We start from the raw sequence: 18,638 nt of genomic DNA, 5'->3' as shown, positions 1-18,638 counted from the left end.
AGAACCCCACCCCCAGCATCAGGTCCCTCCCCCAGTATCAGAGCCCCCCCCCCAGTATCAGGGCCCCTCCCCCAGTATCAGAACCCCACCCCCAGCATCAGGTCCCTCCCCCAGTATCAGGGCCCCTCCCCCAGTATCAGAGCCCCACCCCCAGTATCAGGGCCCCTCCCCCAGTATCAGAGCCCCTCCCCCAGTATCAGGGCCCCTCCCCCAGTATCAGGGCCCCTCCCCCAGTATCAGAGCCCCTCCCCCAGTATCAGAGCCCCCCCCCAGTATCAGGGCCCCTCCCCCAGTATCAGAGCCCCTCCCCAGTATCCGAGCCCCTCCCACAGTATCAGAGCCCCTCCCCAGTACCAGAGCCCCACCCCCAGTATCCGAGCCCCTCCCCAGTACCAGAGCCCCTCCCCCAGTATCAGAGCCCCCCCACAGTATCAGAGCCCCACCCCCAGTATCTAGGCCCCGCCCCTGTATCAGAGCCCCTCCCCCAGTATCAGAGCCCCGTCCCAGTATCAGAGCCCCTTCCCCAGTATCAGAGCCCCTCCCCCAGTATCTAGGCCCCTCCCCCAGTATCAATGCCCCTCCCCAGTATCAGAGCCCCGCCCCCAGTATCAGAGCCCCACCCCCAGTATCTAGGCCCGGCCCCCTGTATCAGAGCTCCTCCCCCAGTATCAGAGCCCCGCCCCAGTATCAGAGCCCCTCCCCCAGTATCAGAGCCCCTCCCCCAGTATCAGAGCCCTACCCCCAGTATCAGAGCCCCTCCCCCAGTATCAGAGCCCCTCCCCCAGTATCAGAGCCCCTCCCCCTGTATCAAAGCCCCTCCCCCAGTATCAGAGCCCCTCCCCCAATATCAGAGCCCCTCCCCCAGTATCAGAGCCCCTCCCCCAATATCAGAGCCCCTCCCCCAGTATCAGAGCCCCACCCCCAGTATCTAGGCCCCTCCACCAGTATCAGAGCCCCTCCCCCAGTATCTAGGCCCCTCCCCCAGTATCAATGCCCCTCCCCAGTATCAGAGCCCCGCCCCCAGTATCAGAGCCCCACCCCCAGTATCTAGGCCCCTCCCCCTGTATCAGAGCCCCTCCCCCAGTATCAGAGCCCCTCCACGTATCAGAGCCCCTCCCCCAGTATCTAGGTCCCTTCCCCAGTATCAGAGCTCCACCCCCAGCATCAGAGCCCCTCCCCAGTATCAGAGCCCCTCCCCCAGTCAATTCAATAAATAGGTGTAGGTTGTGCGGAATTACCCCTCGCCCCAACCAACAGGTTATAGAGTTCGGACTTGAGAAATTACACCGGACACACCGGTTCTGTCTTTAACCTTTTATTGTTCCTGAGACAGACTCAAAACCCCAACCACGGTTCAAGCACGACATAGAGGCACCCTCGCGATCAATATGCTACACAGCCTAGCTAGACGTACATGAAAGTATTCCCAGCAACTTATGTGCTAACCCCTGGCGATTCATCGCCCAAGTCAACCGTACATAAAAGTCCCCTTTGGCAATATCTGTGCTCCGTGTCCGACTTTCACGCAGACTCTTGTCCCGGGGTGATCAGTCTGGAAAACGTACAGGAAACTTTCGATTTACTGGCACCTAAATAACCGGAAATCCCGGTTCAGATAAGTTTTACTTCATATTACTTGCCTTCCTCGAACTGTTGCTGTGCAATCGGGTGTGGCTGCAGCTGTTGCTAAGCTACAGAGATGCTTGGAACTTGTGGCCATTGTTCTGCACCTGTTGCTAAGCAACAGGGTTTGTTGCTTTATACGGAGCGCTCAGCTCTCCGTATCTTTTACTATAGCGTTCAATTATCCGGAATTTTTGATGAACCGGCACCACGTCGGTCCCGTCGGTGCCGGATAAAAAAGAGTTTCCTGTAGTATGTTGCAAACATAGACTGGCCAGTCAGACCGCTTTCTTTGTCTCTCTTCTGAATTTCCCGCTTCTGGGTCATTCCTTTATCGTGCCTCCCTGCCGGCACCCCCTCGTATTTCTTCATCCACCTCCCTCTGATAGGTCAGTTTCACTCCCAACCTTCCCTGATTGGAGTTCCTTCGGCATGACACGTCCATGAATCCTGCGAGGTGTGTAGGGGGCGGGACTTCCTCTTTCATCCGGTGTTTCTCCTTCCTGACCATGTGCTCTCACAAAAACAAAGGACCATATCAAATCAAAATCAAATCAACTTTTATTGTCATTGTTAGTGCACAAGTGCAGTACAACGAAATGTAGGCTTGCGGCTCCCGAGAGTGTACATTTAGATTAAGACATTTAAACATTCAACATACATTTGGCTTGTAATACATTAACATAAACATAACCATAATAAAGTGACCCCCCTCCATTTTGTGTCCTCACAAACAAAGGACCCCTGCTGACTTCCTCCATTTGGAGTCCGTCCGTTATCATTTCACCGTTCGTTCGCAATTTCAATCCCCACACGGTAGCAGCGGTTTAATTAAGTTTTTTAGAATCTTACGTGTTGACAGAATGTAGATCCTGACCTGAAGTTTTTATGGAAGAAAGTAACCAGAAAAATTGAGGTTTATACTGATCTCACTCGCTCTCGTTCCATCTCACTCTCTCTCTGTTTCCCCTCGTCCCCCACCCCGCACCCCCCCCGTCTCTGTCTCTCCCCTCTTTCCCACTCACTCACTCTACTCTTCCCACCTTAGTCCTTCCCCCAATTCCTCTTGTCTCTCTTTCCTCCTCCCTCTATCCTTCCCTCCGTCATCTCTCTCAACTTCCATTAAAAGGTTAAAGCCCATTCTTAACGGTCAGCAGGGCCTCCCGTTCTCCTGCTTGTCATTGTCTACCTGCCGATTGGACGGTCCACCTGATGTCCTCCCTAAGACCTGTCAAACCTAAAGCCAGGCGCCCAGAGGCCTGTTAGTTTTAAGGAAGTGTCTCTGCGTCTCGTGTTGCACGGACGTTGACTATTTTTCCCACGGGATCTTGCTCTGCAGCAAAGCAGATCCCAGATGTCGAAGCCTCCCCAGCCCCGAATCGAAATGGCAAGAGGACGACGCACGCCCCCCCCAACCCCAGGCCACCATCCACGTTCCTGTACAACCAGGGCTCCCGTTGCGGTGTGCTGCGGTCGCTCTCCCTCTCGCTCTGTGGGGCGGGGACCTCCCTCTCCGTCAGCACGGTCACAGGGGGTGGTCCTGTGTGGTTTGTTTTTAAATTCATTCACGGGATGTGGGCGTCGCTGGCAAGGCCCAGTATTTATTGCCCATCCCTAATCGCCCCTTGCGAAGGTGGTGGTGACCCACCTTCGTGAATGACTGGCTCGCAAGGCCATTCCAGAGGGGCCATTAAGAGTCAACCACGCTGCTGTGGGTCTGGAGTCACATTTAAGAACATAAGAAAGCGACCACCGGACGTCCCAAAGCGCTTTACAGCCAATGAGGTACTTTTTGGAGTGTGGCCACTGTTGGAATGTGGGAAACGCGGCAGCCAATTTGCGCACAGCAAGCACCCACAAACAGCAATGTGATAATGACCAGATCATCAGTTTTAGTGATGTTGGCTCAGAGATATATATTGGCCCTGAACACCGGGGAGAACTCCCCTGCTCTTCTTCGAAATAGTGGCCGTGGGATCTTTTACATCCACCTGAGAGAGCAGACGGGGCCTCGGTTTAACGTCTCATCCGAAAGACGGCACCTCCGACAGTGCGGCGCTCCCTCAGTACTGCCCCTCCGACAGTGCGGCGCTCCCTCAGCACTGCCCCTCCGACAGTATGGCGCTCCCTCAATTACTGACCCTCCGACAGTGCGGCGCTCCCTCAGTACTGCCCCTCCGACAGTGCCGCGCTCCCTCAGTACTGCCCCTCTGACAGTGCGGCGCTCCCTCAGTACTGCCCCTCCGACAGTGCCGCGCTCCCTCAGTACTGCTCCTCTGACAGTGCGGCACTCCCTCAGTACTGCCCCTCCAACAGTGCGGCGCTCCCTCAGTACTGCCCCTTCCGACAGTGCCGTGCTCCCTCAGTACTGCTCCTCTGACAGTGCAGCACTCCCTCAGTACTGCCCCTCCGACAGTGCGGCGCTCCCTCAGTACTGCCCCTCCGACAGTGCGGCGCACCCTCAGTATTGCCCCTCCAACAGTGCAGTGCTCCCTCAGTACTGCCCTCCGACAGTGCGGCGCACCCCTCAGTACTGCCCCTCCGACAGTGCCGTGCTCCCTCAGTACCCGCCCCCTCCGACAGTGCTGTGCTCCTCAGTACTGCCCCTCCGACAGTGCGGCGCCCCTCAGTACTGCCCCTCCAACAGTGCGGTGCTCCCTCAGTACTGCCCTCCGACAGTGCGGCGCTCCCTCAGTACTGCCCCTCCGACAGTGTGGTGCTCCCTCAGTACTGCCCCTCCGACAGTGTGGTGCTCCCTCAGTACTGCCCCTCCGACAGTGCGGTGCTCCCTCAGTACTGCCCTCCGACAGTGCGGCGCTCCCTCAGTACTGCCCCCTCCGACAGTGCGGTGCTCCCTCAGTACTGCCCCCTCCGACAGTGCTGTGCTCCCTCAGTACTGCCCCCTCCGACAGTGCTGTGCTCCCTCAGTACTGCCCCTCCGACAGTGCGGCGCTCCCTCAGTACTGGCACTGTGAGTATCAGCCTAGATTTATGTGCTCAAGGCCCTGGAGTGGGACTTGAACCCACAACCTTCTAACTCAGAGGCAAGTGTGCTACCAACTGAGCCACAGCAGGCCATTCGGCCCCTCGAGCCTGCCCCGCCATTCAATAAGATCATGGCTGATCTGATTTGGGCCTGAACTCCACTTTCCCGCTCTCTCCCCACAATCCTTGACTCCCCTGTAGCTGAAATATCTGTCTATCTCTGCCCTGAATATATTCAATGTCTCCGCCTCCACAGCTCTCTGGGGCAGAGAATTCCACGGATTCACGACCCTCTGAGAGAAGAAATTCCTCCTCATCTCCGTTTTAAATGGACGACCCCTTATCCTGAATCTATGTCCCCTAGTTCTAGATTCCCCCACGAGGGGAAACATCCTCTCTGCATCCACCCTGTCAAGACCCTTCAGAATCTTATATGTTTCAATAAGATCCCCTCTCATTCTTCTAAACTCCACTGAGTATAGGCCCAACCTGCTCAACCTTTCCTCGTAAGACAACCGTTCATATCGGCCAGACCGGGTAAGGATGGTAGATTTCCTGCCCTAAAGGACATTAGTGAACCAGATGGATTTTTACCACAATCTGGTAGTGTCATGGTCACCATTACTGATGCAAGCTTTTTTAATTAACTGAATTTAGATTCCCCAGCTGCTGTGGTGGGCTTTGAACTCATGTCCATTTGATCATCTAGGCCTCTGGATTATTAGTCCAGTAACAGAACCATTCTGCCATCGTACCTCTGTGCAGCGCCACCTGCTGTCAGCTCGAGCTGCAGAGTTGACGACCCTTTTCTGTTTAACGTGCCTCCTGTTTATCTTCCCTTCTCGCATTCGAGAACAATTTGGACGTTGTCTTCAGTATTTTCATTCCCCCCCTCCCCCCTTTTCCAAACGAACCTTCAAAGGCAGCCTCCGATGACAGTGTGGCCGCTGCGATTTCGCTTTCACGAGAAGCCGGCGGAGGCGCGATGGGCCAAACGGCCCCCTCCGGCGCTGTGGCCCTTTCAGCGCCCTTCGGTGCCGTTGCTGACACACTGGGAAATGCGCACGAGCAGCGCTGAGGAAGGAAGAGTTTAAGGCTTGCCGTTTTTTTTTTCTTCCTCTCCCTGGTGAGCGTCGCCCTCCGAAGGAGTGCCATGATGGGAAGTCCATTGGCTGGCAGGATTTGACGCCATCCCTGGATCACAATCCTGAGCGTTGCATCCAGTTAAACTCTTCCCCCTTACAGTGCTTCAGCGGTCTCTGTTTCGAAACCTGCTGGCAATGCGGTGGATATTTATTCACGTGCGTGAGGAGTCTCTGCTTCTTGTTAGGCTTGGAGAACTTCACTTTTAGAACATAAGAAATAGGAGCAGGAGTTGGCCATTCGGCCCCTCGAGCCTGCTCCGCCATTCAATAAGATCATGGCTGATCATCGACCTCATCGCCACTTGCCCGCCCGATCCCCATATCCCTTGATTCCCCTAGAGTCCAAAAATCTATCGATCTCAGCCTTGAATATACTCAACGACTGAGCCTCCACAGCCCTCTGGGGTAGAGAATTCCAAAGATTCACCACCCTCTGAGTGAAGAAATTCCTCCTCATCTCAGTCCTAAATGGCCGACCCCTTATTCTGAGACTGTGACCCCTGAGTTCTAGACTCCCCAGCCAGGGGAAACATCCTCCCTGCATCTTCCCTGTTAAGCTAACCATCTTTGGTGGTTAGCAAGGCTGAGCACCTCCTGCTGGCTGTGCTGTGGAATAATCTCCAGGGACGACTCGAACAATATTCCAAATGGCAATCTCGTTGGGTGGGGGGTGGCGAGGAAAAGCCAAAGGATGTCCTTCGGCAAGAGTCATGGTGAGTTCAGCCTCTCGAGAGTCCATATCAGGAGTCATATCTCTCTTCAGAGGCATTAATGCCAACTAGCGTCTTATAAACTAGCAATGCTGGAGGTAATCTCTGTGAGGTGGCTGTCTGCCCCGCTTTAATTGGCTTTGGTGCCCAGGGTTGGGAGGAAAGAAGATGTCTTTAGGACGGACGTGAAGGCTTTGGAGAGGGTGCAGAAGAGATTTACTAGAATGGTACCAGGGGATGAGGGACTTCAGTTACGTGGAGAGCCTGGAGAAGCTGGGGTTGTTCTCCTTGGAGCAGAGAAGGTTAAGGGGAGATTGACCAGAATAGTACCAGGGTTGAGGGGCTTCAGTTATGTGGAGAGATTGAAGAAGCTGGGGTTGTTCTCCTTGGAGCAGAGAAGGTTAAGGGGAGATTGACCAGAATGGTACCAGGGGATGAGGGACTTCAGTTACGTGGAGAGACTGGGGTTGTTCTCCTTGGAGCAGAGAAGGTTAAGGGGAGATTGACCAGAATAGTACCAGGGTTGAGGGGCTTCAGTTATGTGGAGAGATTGAAGAAGCTGGGGTTGTTCTCCTTGGAGCAGAGAAGGTTAAGGGGAGATTGACCAGAATGGTACCAGGGTGGAGGGGCTTCAGTTATGTGGAGACGCTGGAGAAGTTGGGGTTGTTCTCCTTGGAGCAGAGAAGGTTAAGGGGAGATTGACCAGAATGGTACCAGGGTGGAGGGGCTTCAGTTATGTGGAGACACTGGAGAAGTTGGGGTTGTTCTCCTTGGAGCAGAGAGGTTAAGGGGAGATTTAGTAGAGGTGTTCAAAATCATGAAGGGTTTTGATAGAATAAATAAGGAGAAACTGTTTCCAATGGCAATAGAACCGGAGGCGACATGAAACAGTTTTTTTTATACAGCGAGAAGAAAGAACAAAAGGAAAGTTCTGTGATAGGCTGGAAGGCAGGAGAGATTAAATGCCAAAAGGGATGGTGGTGGGAGGTGAAAGGAGATGGTAATAGGACAAGTGAAGAAACAAAAGGTGGGTCTAGAAGGAGGTGGAAATGGGAACGGCAGAAACATCAGCAACAGCTGCCATCTGCAAAAATAGGGGCCGAGGTTATGATGTGAAAGTGTTGAACTCGATGTTGAGTCCGGAAGGCTGTAAAGTGCCTAATCGAAATTTGAGGTGCTGTTCATCGCGCTTTCGTCGAGCTCCGTTGGAACAGTGTAGGAGCCCGTGGACGGAGAGGTCAGAGTGGGAGAGAGAACGAGGCTTGACTGTGGTGCCCTCTGCCCACGTGTGGGTGACTTGCAGCCAGTAACACTCTAGCAAGAGTTGGCATGTTTGGGGAGAGGAGAGAGAGAGAGAGAGAGAGAAAATGAGAGATTCCAAAACTGGCAGAATGATCTTGACAAGGTGTGGGCCAATGACGTCGTTGTTTCATGAAGCTTTTTATTGATGTTTTTGTTCTAACCTGTTCGGGGCACCGTTCCTCAATAGATCCCGGGGGGGGCTTGTGTTTGACCGCGCCCTGGTACCAATGGAATGATGTCTCTCGCACAGAGGTTACCACACGTTGCCAGTGCAAGTGGGCAACACGGCTTACTGAGGCGAAAGGCCGGTGTCCTTTTTCTCCATAGCAAGGTTAACACTGACCTGGATAAGGCAGCGGTTGGGAGTGACTGACCGTGAGGACCCCCGAGTCAACCGTGGGGTGGCAGTGATGACCGTCTTGGCGCACTGGCCAGAAGGGCCAAAGCAGATCCCACATCAAACAGCTTCAGCTGTTGAGCACCATGCATTGTTCTTCATTTATCACTGGTCAATGGATGATCCTCCTCCCATTCCATAACAATTAGGAGCAGGAGTCGGCCATACGGCCCCTCGAGCCTGCTCCACCGTTCAGTAAGATCATGGCTGATCATCGACCTCAACTCCACCTTCCCGCCCGATCCCCATATCCCTTGATTCCCCTAGAGTCCAAAAATCTATCGATCTCAGCCTTGAATACACTCAACGACTGAGCATCCACAGCCCTCTGGGGTAGAGAATTCCAAAGATTCACCGCCCTCTGAGTGAAGAAATTCCTCCTCATCTCAGTCCTAAATGGCTGACCCCTTATTCTGAGACTGTGACCCCTGGTTCTAGACTCCCCAGCCAGGGGTAAACATCCTCCCAACATCTACCCTGTCAAGCCCTGTAAGAATTTTGTATGTTTCTATGAGATCACCTCTCATTCTTCTAAACTCTGGAGAATATAGGCCCAGTCTACTCAATCTCTCCTCATAGGACAATCCCCCCATCCCAGGAACCAGTCTGGTGAACCTTCATTGCACTCCCTCTATGGCAAGTATATCCTTCCTTAGGTAAGGAGACCAAAACTGTACACAGTACTCCAGGTGTGGTCTCACCAGGGCCCTATATAATTGTAGCAAGACTTCCTTACCCTTATACGCCAACCTCCTCGCAATAAAGGCCAACATTCCATTTGCCTTGTAGGTTTGATTTTATTTTTTTTAATTTCTACTGTTTTCAAACCGTGGCCAGGAAAATTCAGGTGGAACGACCCTGCCTGAATGGTAGCTCACAGCTTCTAACAATGTGCCAACTTGGGCCAGCAGACGGTGGGCACCATCAGGTTAGATCTCTCCCTGGTGGAGATGCTAGACCACGATCTGGGGGGGGGGAATAAAATGGCAAACTTCCAACAAGGAAAAGGAAGAAAGACTTGTGTCTTGTCGAGGGGCAGCACGGTGGCATAGTGGTTAGCACTGTTGCCTCACAGCGCCAGGGACCCGCGTTCGAATCCGGCCTCGGGCGACTGTGTGGAGTTTGCACATTCTCCCCGTGTTTGCGTGGGTTTCCTCCGGGTGTTCCGGTTTCCTCCCACAGTCCAAAGATGTGCGGGTTAGGTTGATTGGCTATGATAAATTGACCCTTAGTGTTAGGGGGATTAAATACGTGGGGTTACGGGGATAGGGTGGGATATGTGTTGGTGTAGGGGTTACGGGGATCGGGTGGGATATGTGTCGGTGCAGGCTCGATGGGCCGAAATGGCCTCTATCTGCACTGTGAGGTTTCTGTGATTCTGTGAGACTCTTGCACCATGCAAGCTGCTGTCGGTTGGCCACTTCGGCGAGACTTGAGGGGAGGGAGGAGAGTTACGAGGCTTTTTTTTTTGGCCCTGTCTATTACCCCAAAGAGGCTCCCACGCGCAATACTGTTGTATTGAAGCCCGCAATTTCAATAGGACCCCCCAACACAGGGAATCTATTACAGCCATCCCTGCAAAGCCAATAAGGACCTGTTACGGGAGGCGCGACTCAGTTGCAAGAGGACCCGCGACAATATACGGCTAATAAACCGGCACTTGATGAGCAGAAAAAGGCGTGTTCTGGTCTGGACGGAATAGGAGACCCCTCGAAGCTGTGTAGACACCATGAGCTGTGATCTTATGGTTCGATAAATGGGACCACCGCACAACAGGTCCAGCCAAACTCCCCTTTGTCATAAATCTGTGACTGCTTTTACGAAGCGGGTTGATTGTGAGTCAATTGGACTGTTGACCTGTGTTTTTTTTTTCCCTCTCTCTTCCTCAGGCCTGGTAGTCCTCATCTATCTGTCTGTCTGTCTGTGTGTGTGTGTCTTGTTTTTTTGTTCTAATGCCTGTTCCACCTGTTGTAACACAGGCAAAGGGCCTGAAATGCTGTACGCAGGACAGAAGATTAATGACAACGACTGGCACACTGTTCGGGTGGTCCGCCGAGGGAAGGGCTTGCAGCTGTCTGTGGACAACATCACCGTGGAAGGTAGGCCTTCCGGTTTGGTCCGGAGCGTTGGTCATTGCCCCGGGGGTTGAACGCGCGTGAGCATTATCGCAGGGCAGTGTCCTAGGCCCAACCATCTTCAGTTGCTTTATCAATAACATAAGGTCAGAAATGGGGATGTTCGCTGATGAGTGCACAGTGTTCAGCACCATTCACAACTCCACAGATAATGAAGCAGTCCATGCCTGCATGCAACAAAACCTGGATGACGTTCAGGCTTGGGCTGATAAGTGGCAGGTAACATTCGCGCCACACAAGTGCCAGGCAATGACTATCTCCAACAAGCGAGCATCGAACCACCTCCCCTTGACATTCAACAGCATTACCATCGCCGAATCCCCCACTATCAACATCCTGGGGGTCACCATTGACCAGAAACTTAACTGGACCAGCCACATAAATACTGTGGTAACAAGAGCAGGTCAGAGGCTGGGTATTCTGCATCAAGTGTCTCACCTCCTGACTCCCCAAAGCCTTTCCACCATCTACAAGGCACAAGTCAGGAGTGTGATGGAATACTCTCCACTTGCCTGGATGAGTGCAGCTCCAACAACACTCAAGAAGCTCGACACCATCCAGGACAAAGCAGCCCGCTTGATTAGCACCCCATCCACCACCTTAAACATTCACTCCCTCCACCACCGGCGCACCGTGGCTGCAGTGTGCACCATCTACAAGATGCACTGCAGCAACTCGCCAAGGCTTCTTCGGCAGCACCTCCCAAACTCACGACCTCTTCCACCTAGAAGGACAAGGGCAGCAGGTTCATGGGAACACCACCACCTCCAAGTTCCCCTCCAAGTCACACACCATCCTGACTTGGAAGTATATCGGCCGTTCCTTCATCGTGGCTGGGTCAAAATCCTGGAACTCCCTCCCTAACAGCACTGTGGGAGCACCTTCACCACACGGACTGCAGCGGTTCAAGAAGGTGGCTCACCACCACCTTCTCAAGGGGCAACTAGGATGGGCAATACATGTTGGCAATGCCAGCGACGCCTGATCCCATAAATGAATTTTAAAAAAGTCGAACAGAACAGCAATCTGCTCCTCTGTGGCCCTGACCTGTGTCGAGTTGACTGGTACAAAAAGCCAGCCCTGGAAATCGGAAATAAAAACAGAGTGCAGCAGGCCAGGGCAGCATCTGCAGAGAGAGAAACAGAGTTAATGGCCCTGAAATTAGGATCGGGTGCTTGCCGCGCGTGCAAGCCCCCGATCTGCACTCACCCGGCGCGTCGACATCTGAAGCCCGGGCCTGCTTGCATTTCCTGTCACAGGCCCGGTTCAGATGTCGGCGCGATGTGCTTACCTGATCCAGCGGCGAGTTAGTGCGATGTGCCGGCTGGGATCAGGTGAGCACTGTGCAGCCAATCAGGGGAGGGGAAACTTCATTCATGAGTTTGATAGTAAGAGCTGTCAAACTCATGAACACTCCTGGCCCCAAAACACTACTTAAACCTGAAAGAAAATTTAAAAAAACATTGCACTACTGTGTGTGGAGCCGGAAGATGTAGGAGGGGTTCTAAATGAATTTTTTGCATCTGTTTTCACTATGGAGAAGGACGATGTAGACATAGAAATAGGGCGGGGGGACTGTGATATGCTCGAACATATTAACATCGAGAGGGAGGAGGTATTGGCGGTTTTAGCTGGCCTAAAAATGGATAAATCCCCAGGCCCGGATGAAATGTATCCCAGGCTGCTGTGTGAGGCAAAGGAGGAGATTGCGGGGGCTCTAACACATATATTCAGGACCTCTCTGGCCACAGGGGATGTGCCAGAGGACTGGAGAACCGCTAATGTAGTACCATTATTCAAGAAGGGGAGTAGGGAAAAACCGGGGAACTACAGGCCAGTGAGCCTAACATCAGTGGTAGGAAAATTATTGGAAAAAATCCTGAGGGACAAAATTTGTCTCCACTTGGAGAGGCAAGGATTAATCAGGGATAGTCAACATGGCTTTGTCAAGGGAAGATCATGTCTGACTAATTTGATTGAATTTTTTGAGGGGGTGACTAGGTGTGTGGATGAGGGTAACGCAGTGGATGTGGTATACATGGATTTCAGTAAGGCCTTCGATAAAGTCCTGCACAGGAGACTGGTCAAGAAGGTAAGAGCCCATGGAATCCAGGGTGCCTTGGCACATTGGATACAAAACTGGCTTAGTGGCAGAAGGCAGAGGGTGATGGTCGAAGGTTGTTTTTGTGACTGGAAGCCTGTGGCCAGTGGGGTACCACAGGGATCGGTGCTGGGTCCCTTGCTGTTTGTGGTCTACATTAATGACTTGGATATGAATGTAAAGGGTATGATCAGTAAGTTCGCGGATGATACAAAAATTGGTAGGGTGGTAAATAGCGAGGAGGGTAGCCTCAGTCTGCAGGACGATATAGATGGGTTGGTCAGATGGGCGGAACAGTGGCAAATGGAATTTAACCCGGAAAAGTGCGAGGTGATGCACTTTGGGGGGACTAACAAGGCAAAGGAATACACAATGAATGGAAAGACCCTAGGCAAGACGGAGGGTCAGAGGGATCTGGGCGTGCAAGTACACAGATCCCTGAAGGCGGCGGAACAGGTGGATAAGGTGGTAAAAAAGGCATATGGGATACTTGCCTTCATTAGCCGAGGCATTGAATATAAGAGCAAGGAGGTTATGATGGAGCTGTATAAAACACTGGTTAGGCCACAGCTGGAATACTGTGTGCAGTTCTGGTCGCCACACTACAGGAAGGATGTGATCGCGTTAGAGAGGGTGCAGAGGAGATTCACCAGGATGTTACCAGGGCTGGAGCGCTTCGGCTATGAAGAGAGACTGGGCAGATTGGGTTTGTTTTCCTTGGAGCAGAGGAGGCTGAGGGGGGACATGATTGAGGTGTACAAAATTATGAGGGGCATAGATAGGATGGATGCTGAGGAGCTTTTTCCCTTAGTAGAGGGGTCAATAACTAGGGGGCATAGATTCAAGGTAAAGGGCGGGAGGTTTAGAGGGGATTTGAGAAAGAACTTTTTCACCCAGAGGGTGGTTGGAGTCTGGAACTCACTGCCTGAAAGGGTTGTGGAGGCAGGAACCCTCACAACATTTAAGAAGCATTTGGATGTGCACTTGAAATGCCATAGCATACAAGGCTACGGACCAAATGCTGGAATATGGGATTAGATTCGACAGGGCTTGATGGCCGGCGCGGTCACGATGGGCCGAAGGGCCTCTATCCGTGCTGTATTACTCTATGACTCTATGACTCTACTTAAATGAACAATAAAGAACTCTGAAAAATTATTTTAAACAATAATTTTAAAATTTGAAAAAAAAAATTATATAAAAAATCGGGGCTAAAACTAAACTTACCTTACTGTAAGTTCTTTAAAAATAACAAACCTGTGGAAATTTTTTTTTCTCAATTGTACTAAAAGCCCACTTACCTGAAAAACGAAGTACTTACGTGTGGTTTTTCAATGCGTAAAGACCGGAGGCCTTTACACACGCGCAACTCTGGGGAAAAAAAAGGAATTTCACTGCGCACGCGCTGCCTGTGCGGTCGCGCGCGTTCTGCCTCTTAACCCCTTGGGTCAGAGGACAGGAAAAGCCGATTTTCAGCGCATGCGCTGTGCATGCTGGAAACCGGCAATTCCTCCGGGCACACGCGTGAGTACCCCATCCTTACTCACGCGTTGGGAGAGGAATTACTGGGCCATTGTTTCAGGTCCGTGACCCTTCGTCAGAACTGGAAGAAGTTGGAGATCTCACAGGTTTTTAAGCAAGTGTAGAGGGCAGGGAAAGGGGGGAGGGGAGGAAAGAACACAAGGGAAGGTCTGTGATAGGCTGGAAGGCAGGAGAGGTTAAATGACAAGGGATGATGGTGCGAGGCTAAAGGAGATGGTAATGCGACAAGTACAGAAACACAAGATGGGTCTGGAGGAGGTGTAAATGGCAATGGCAGGATGATCGCCAGCTGCTGTCTGAAAAGATGGGGGCCGAGGTTATGGTCTGAAATTGTTGAACTCGATGTTGAGTCCAGAAGGCTGTAAAGTGCCTAATGGAAAGATGAGGTGCTGTTCCTCGGGCTTACGTTGAGTTTCGTTGGAACAGTGTAGGAGGCCGAGGCCGGAGAGGTCAGAGTGGGAGTGGAGCGGAGAATCCAAGTGACAGGCGACCGGAAGCTCGGGGTCATGCTTATGGACTCAATGGAGGTGTTCTGTAAAGCGGGCTGCTAACTGATCTCGGTTGGGGGCTACATTGGGCCTGGCGTAGCGAGGGGAGCGGTCAGCCAGGGTTCCTGCTCCTGACTGCTATCCAGTCATCACGGCTGATGAGTGCGTGTTTGTCCAGTGGTTGGTGGAGAGTCAGCACTTTCAGGAACTCAAGAACATAAGAGTTAGGAGCAGGAGTCGGCCATACGGCCCCTCGAGCCTGCTCCTCCATTCAACAAGATCATGGCTGATCTTCAACCTCATTCACCGCCCTGTCCCCATATCCCTCGATTCCCTTCATGTTCCAAAATCTATCGATCTCTGTCTTGAATAGAAAGAAAGAAAGACTTGCAATTATATCACGCCTTTCACAACCTCACGACAGCCCAAAGCGCTTCACAGCCAATGAAGTACTTTTTGAAGTGTGGTCACTGTTGCAATGTAGGAAACGAGGCAGCCAATTTACGCACAGCAAGCTCCCACAAACAGCAATGTGAAAATGACCAGATCATCTGTTTTTGTTATGTTGGTTGAGGGATAAACATTGGCCCCAGGACACCAGGGAGAACCCCCCCTGCTCTTCTTCCAATAGTGGCCGTGGGATCTTTTACATCCACCTGAGAGAGCAGACGGGGCCTCGGTTTAACGTCTCATCTGAAAGGCAGCAACTCCAACAGTGCGGCACTCCCTCAGTACTGCCCCTCCGACAGTGCGGTGCTCCCTCAGTACCACCCCTCCGACAGTGCGGCGCTCCCTCAATACCGCACCTACGACAGTGCGGCGCTCCCTCAGTACTGCCCCTCCGACAGTGCGGTGCTCCCTCAGCACTGCCCCTCCGACAGTGCGGTGCTCCCTCAGTACTGCCCCTCCCACAGTGCGGCGCTCCCTCAGTACTGCCCCTCCGACAGTGCGGCGCTCCCTCAGTACTGCCCCTCCGACAGTGCGGCGCTCCCTCAGTACTGCCCCTCCGACAGTGCGGCGCTCCCTCAGTACTGCCCCTCCGACAGTGCGGCGCTCCCTCAGCACTGCCCCTCCGACAGTGCGGCGCTCCCTCAGCACTGCCCCTCCGACAGTGCGGCGCTCCCTCAGCACAGCCCCTCCGACAGTGCGGCGCTCCCTCAGCACTGCCCCTCCGACAGTGCGGCGCTCCCTCAGTACTGCACCTCCGACAGTGCGGCTCTCCCTCAGTACTGCCCCTCCGACAGTGCGGCGCTCCCTCAGTACTGCACCTCCGACAGTGCGGCTCTCCCTCAGTACTGCCCCTCCGACAGTGCGGCGCTCCCTCAGTACTGCCCCTCCGACAGTGCGGCTCTCCCTCAGTACTGCCCCTCCGACAGTGCGGCGCTCCCTCAGTACTGCCCCTCCGACAGTGCGGCGCTCCCTCAGTACTGCCCCTCCGACAGTGCGGCGCTCCGTCAGTACTGCCCCTCCGACAGTGCGGCGCTCCCTCAGTACTGCCCCTCCGACAGTGCGGCTCTCCCTCAGTACTGCCCCTCCGACAGTGCGGCGCTCCCTCAGTACTGCCCCCCCCACAACAGTGCAGCGCTCCCTCAGTACTGCCCCCCAACAGTGCAGCTCTCCCTCAGTACTGCCCCTCCGACAGTGCGGCGCTCCCTCAGTACTGCCCCTCCGACAGTGCGGCGCTCCCTCAGTACTGCCCCTCCGACAGTGCAGCGCTCCCTCAGCACTGCCCCTCCGACAGTGCGGCGCTCCCTCAGCACTGCCCCTCCGACAGTGCGGCTCTCCCTCAGGGGGAAATGGCACCACTTTGGCAGTGAACCCAATCAGGTGACAGCAATTTGAGAACATTGGTGTGTTTAATCGTTGTGATAAGCACTGACGATGGCCAGAGAATTGTGTTGGAGGTGTTGGACGGTCACTTAATGTTGTGCCAGGCTTCCATCCTACTCATCACATGAGTGGTGATTCGAGAGGCTTTCCAAATCCACTGGTTCCTGGGATGGGGGGGATTGTCCTATGAGGAGAGATTGAGTAGACTAGGCCTATATTCTCTAGAGTTTAGAAGAATGAGAGGTGATCTCATTGAAACATACAAAATTCTTACAGGGCTTGACAGGGTAGATGCAGGGAGGATGTTTCCCCCTGGCTGGAGAGTCTTGAACCAGGGGCCACAGACTCAGGATAAGGGGTCGGCCATTTAGGACTGAGATGAGGAGGAATTTCTTCACTCAGAGGGTGGTGAATCTTTGGAATTCTCTGCCCCAGAGGGCTGTGGAGGCTCAGTCGTTGAGTATATTCAAGGCTGAGACCGATAGATTTTTGGACTCTACGGGAAATCAAGGGATATGGGGATCGGGCGGGAAAGGGGGAGTTGAGGCCGAAGTTCAGCCGTGACCTTATTGAATGGCGGAGCAGGCTCGAGGGGCCGAATGGCCGACTCCTGCTCCTGTTTCTTATGAAAGGGGAGGCACGTTGTCTGTCTTCTGCCGACCCGTGCACCGGAAGTTGCTCCGCATCGCTTCCTGTTTTTTTTCTTCAGGAGGATATCCTCGGATTCTCCCGACCGGCTGCTGGGACTACGGCGGAAGAGCGGCAGAAATGCCGGCTTAGCCACGTGACGAGAGACTCCGTCGCTGCTCTGCTGACGCTCGGGCAGCCCAGTTGGGAGAATTCCTCAGCCAATTCCCGGCAAACATTTGTTTGTAAGTGAAGAGCCTCCAAGGGGGGTAAATTCGGTTTCTGTGCGGCTGGGGCGATGACAATTAAAGGGCGGGTGCCGGGCGGCCATTTTGGGGGGGGCTTCCTGCCAGCACCTGCCCCCCTCTCGCCTCCCCCCCCCCACCCCCGCGAGGTGCCGGCCGCGATCGGTCAGTCCAACGCTCCTCCTCTTGAGTGCCGGGCTCTTTTGCCGGCATCCCGCTCCCCGGTGGTCCAGCAGGGCCCCTGTGCGCGCTGCGTAAGGCCCCTCCCCTTTCATCGGGGGAGGGGGGCCGGCAGTACCGCGGCGCTACGTGGCGACGCGCATGGCGCTGTTGCACGTAGCGCCGCGATATTGAATAGGAGCGCCCCAAGAGGGAGGGGGAGCAGGTCCAGTAGCGCCCCATCTCCTGCTTGGGGCGCTACCACTCAATTTCGCTTGCGGGGGGGGGCACTAACTTTTTTGGGGCGCTAAAGGTAGCGAAGTTAGCGCCCCAAAGCCAATTTCCCCCCCCCCCCGCACCCCATCGAGTATTTGAGCCTGTGTTTTATGACCACAGATCGTTGAAGTTATCAATTAAGTATTGTCACGTTGTCATTTTCCAGTGAGATGTTCAGGGGGCATATGAAATGAAACGTGAGCTTGTAAGTTTGAGATGTGTGGGTGTTTGAAGACTTAGTGCAAATGGTTTGTATTGAAAGAAAACACAAATATTGAGGAACAGGAACAGGCCATAATGGCCAACAGGTCCAGCCGTTTCTGACTGAACGTAATCCCGCCTTCTCACTGCGGGTGAAGATATCCTGTGCACTTGCCACCCTCCCTAAACTTGAGCTCATCCAAAGCTCGGCCGCCCGTGCCCTAACTCGCACCAAGTCCCGTTAACATATCACCCCCTGTGCTCGTCCACCTACACGTGAGTCAGCTGTGGCTCCGTGGGCAGCACTTTCGGTCTCGGAGTCAGAAGATTGTGGGTTCGAGTCCTGCTTCAGAGACTTGAGCACAAAAGTCCAGGCTGACACTCCCAGTGCAGTACTGAGGGAGCGCCGCACTGTCGGAGGAGCAGTACTGAGGGAGTGCCGCACTGTCGGAGGGGCAGTACTGAGGGAGCGCCGCACTGTCGGAGGGGCAGTACTGAGGGAGTGCCGCACTGTCGGAGGGGCAGTACTGAGGGAGCGCCACACTGTCGGAGGGGCAGTACTGAGGGAGCGCCACACTGTCGGAGGGGCAGTACTGAGGGAGCGCCGCACTGTCGGAGGGGCAGTACTGAGGGAGCGCCGCACTGGAAGATCCCACGGCCACTATTGGAAGGAGAGCAGGGGGAGTTCTCCCCGGTGTCCTGGGGCCAATATTTATCCCTCAACCAACATCACTAAAAAACAGATGATCTGGTCATTATCACATTGCTGTTTGTGGGAGCTTGCTGTGCGCAAATTGTCTGCCGTGTTTCCTACATTACAACAGTGACCACACTTCAAAAAGTACTTCATTGGCTGTAAAGCGCTTTGGGAC

General features: G+C 53.7%; 1 protein-coding gene across 1 annotated transcript in view; it reads left to right on the top strand.

Moving 5' to 3' along the window:
- Positions 1-18,638, top strand: part of LOC147092842 (neurexin-2-like) — a 1,315,750-nt gene that overhangs the window by 1,130,689 nt on the left and 166,423 nt on the right. Inside the window, exon 12 of the mRNA XM_085975700.1 lies at positions 10,142-10,261. Coding sequence (XP_085831826.1) covers positions 10,142-10,261 — 120 coding nt within the window. The remainder of the gene's footprint in view (positions 1-10,141; positions 10,262-18,638) is intronic.

The sequence above is a fragment of the Somniosus microcephalus genome, unplaced genomic scaffold (assembly GCF_052327205.1).
Source record: "Somniosus microcephalus isolate GS21.2 unplaced genomic scaffold, FLI_Smic_1.0 unresolved_chr2, whole genome shotgun sequence".
NCBI classification, from domain to species: Eukaryota; Metazoa; Chordata; class Chondrichthyes; order Squaliformes; family Somniosidae; genus Somniosus; species Somniosus microcephalus.
The sequence above is the reverse complement of the archived record's forward strand: the minus strand, read 5'-3'. Positions and strand labels throughout refer to the sequence as shown.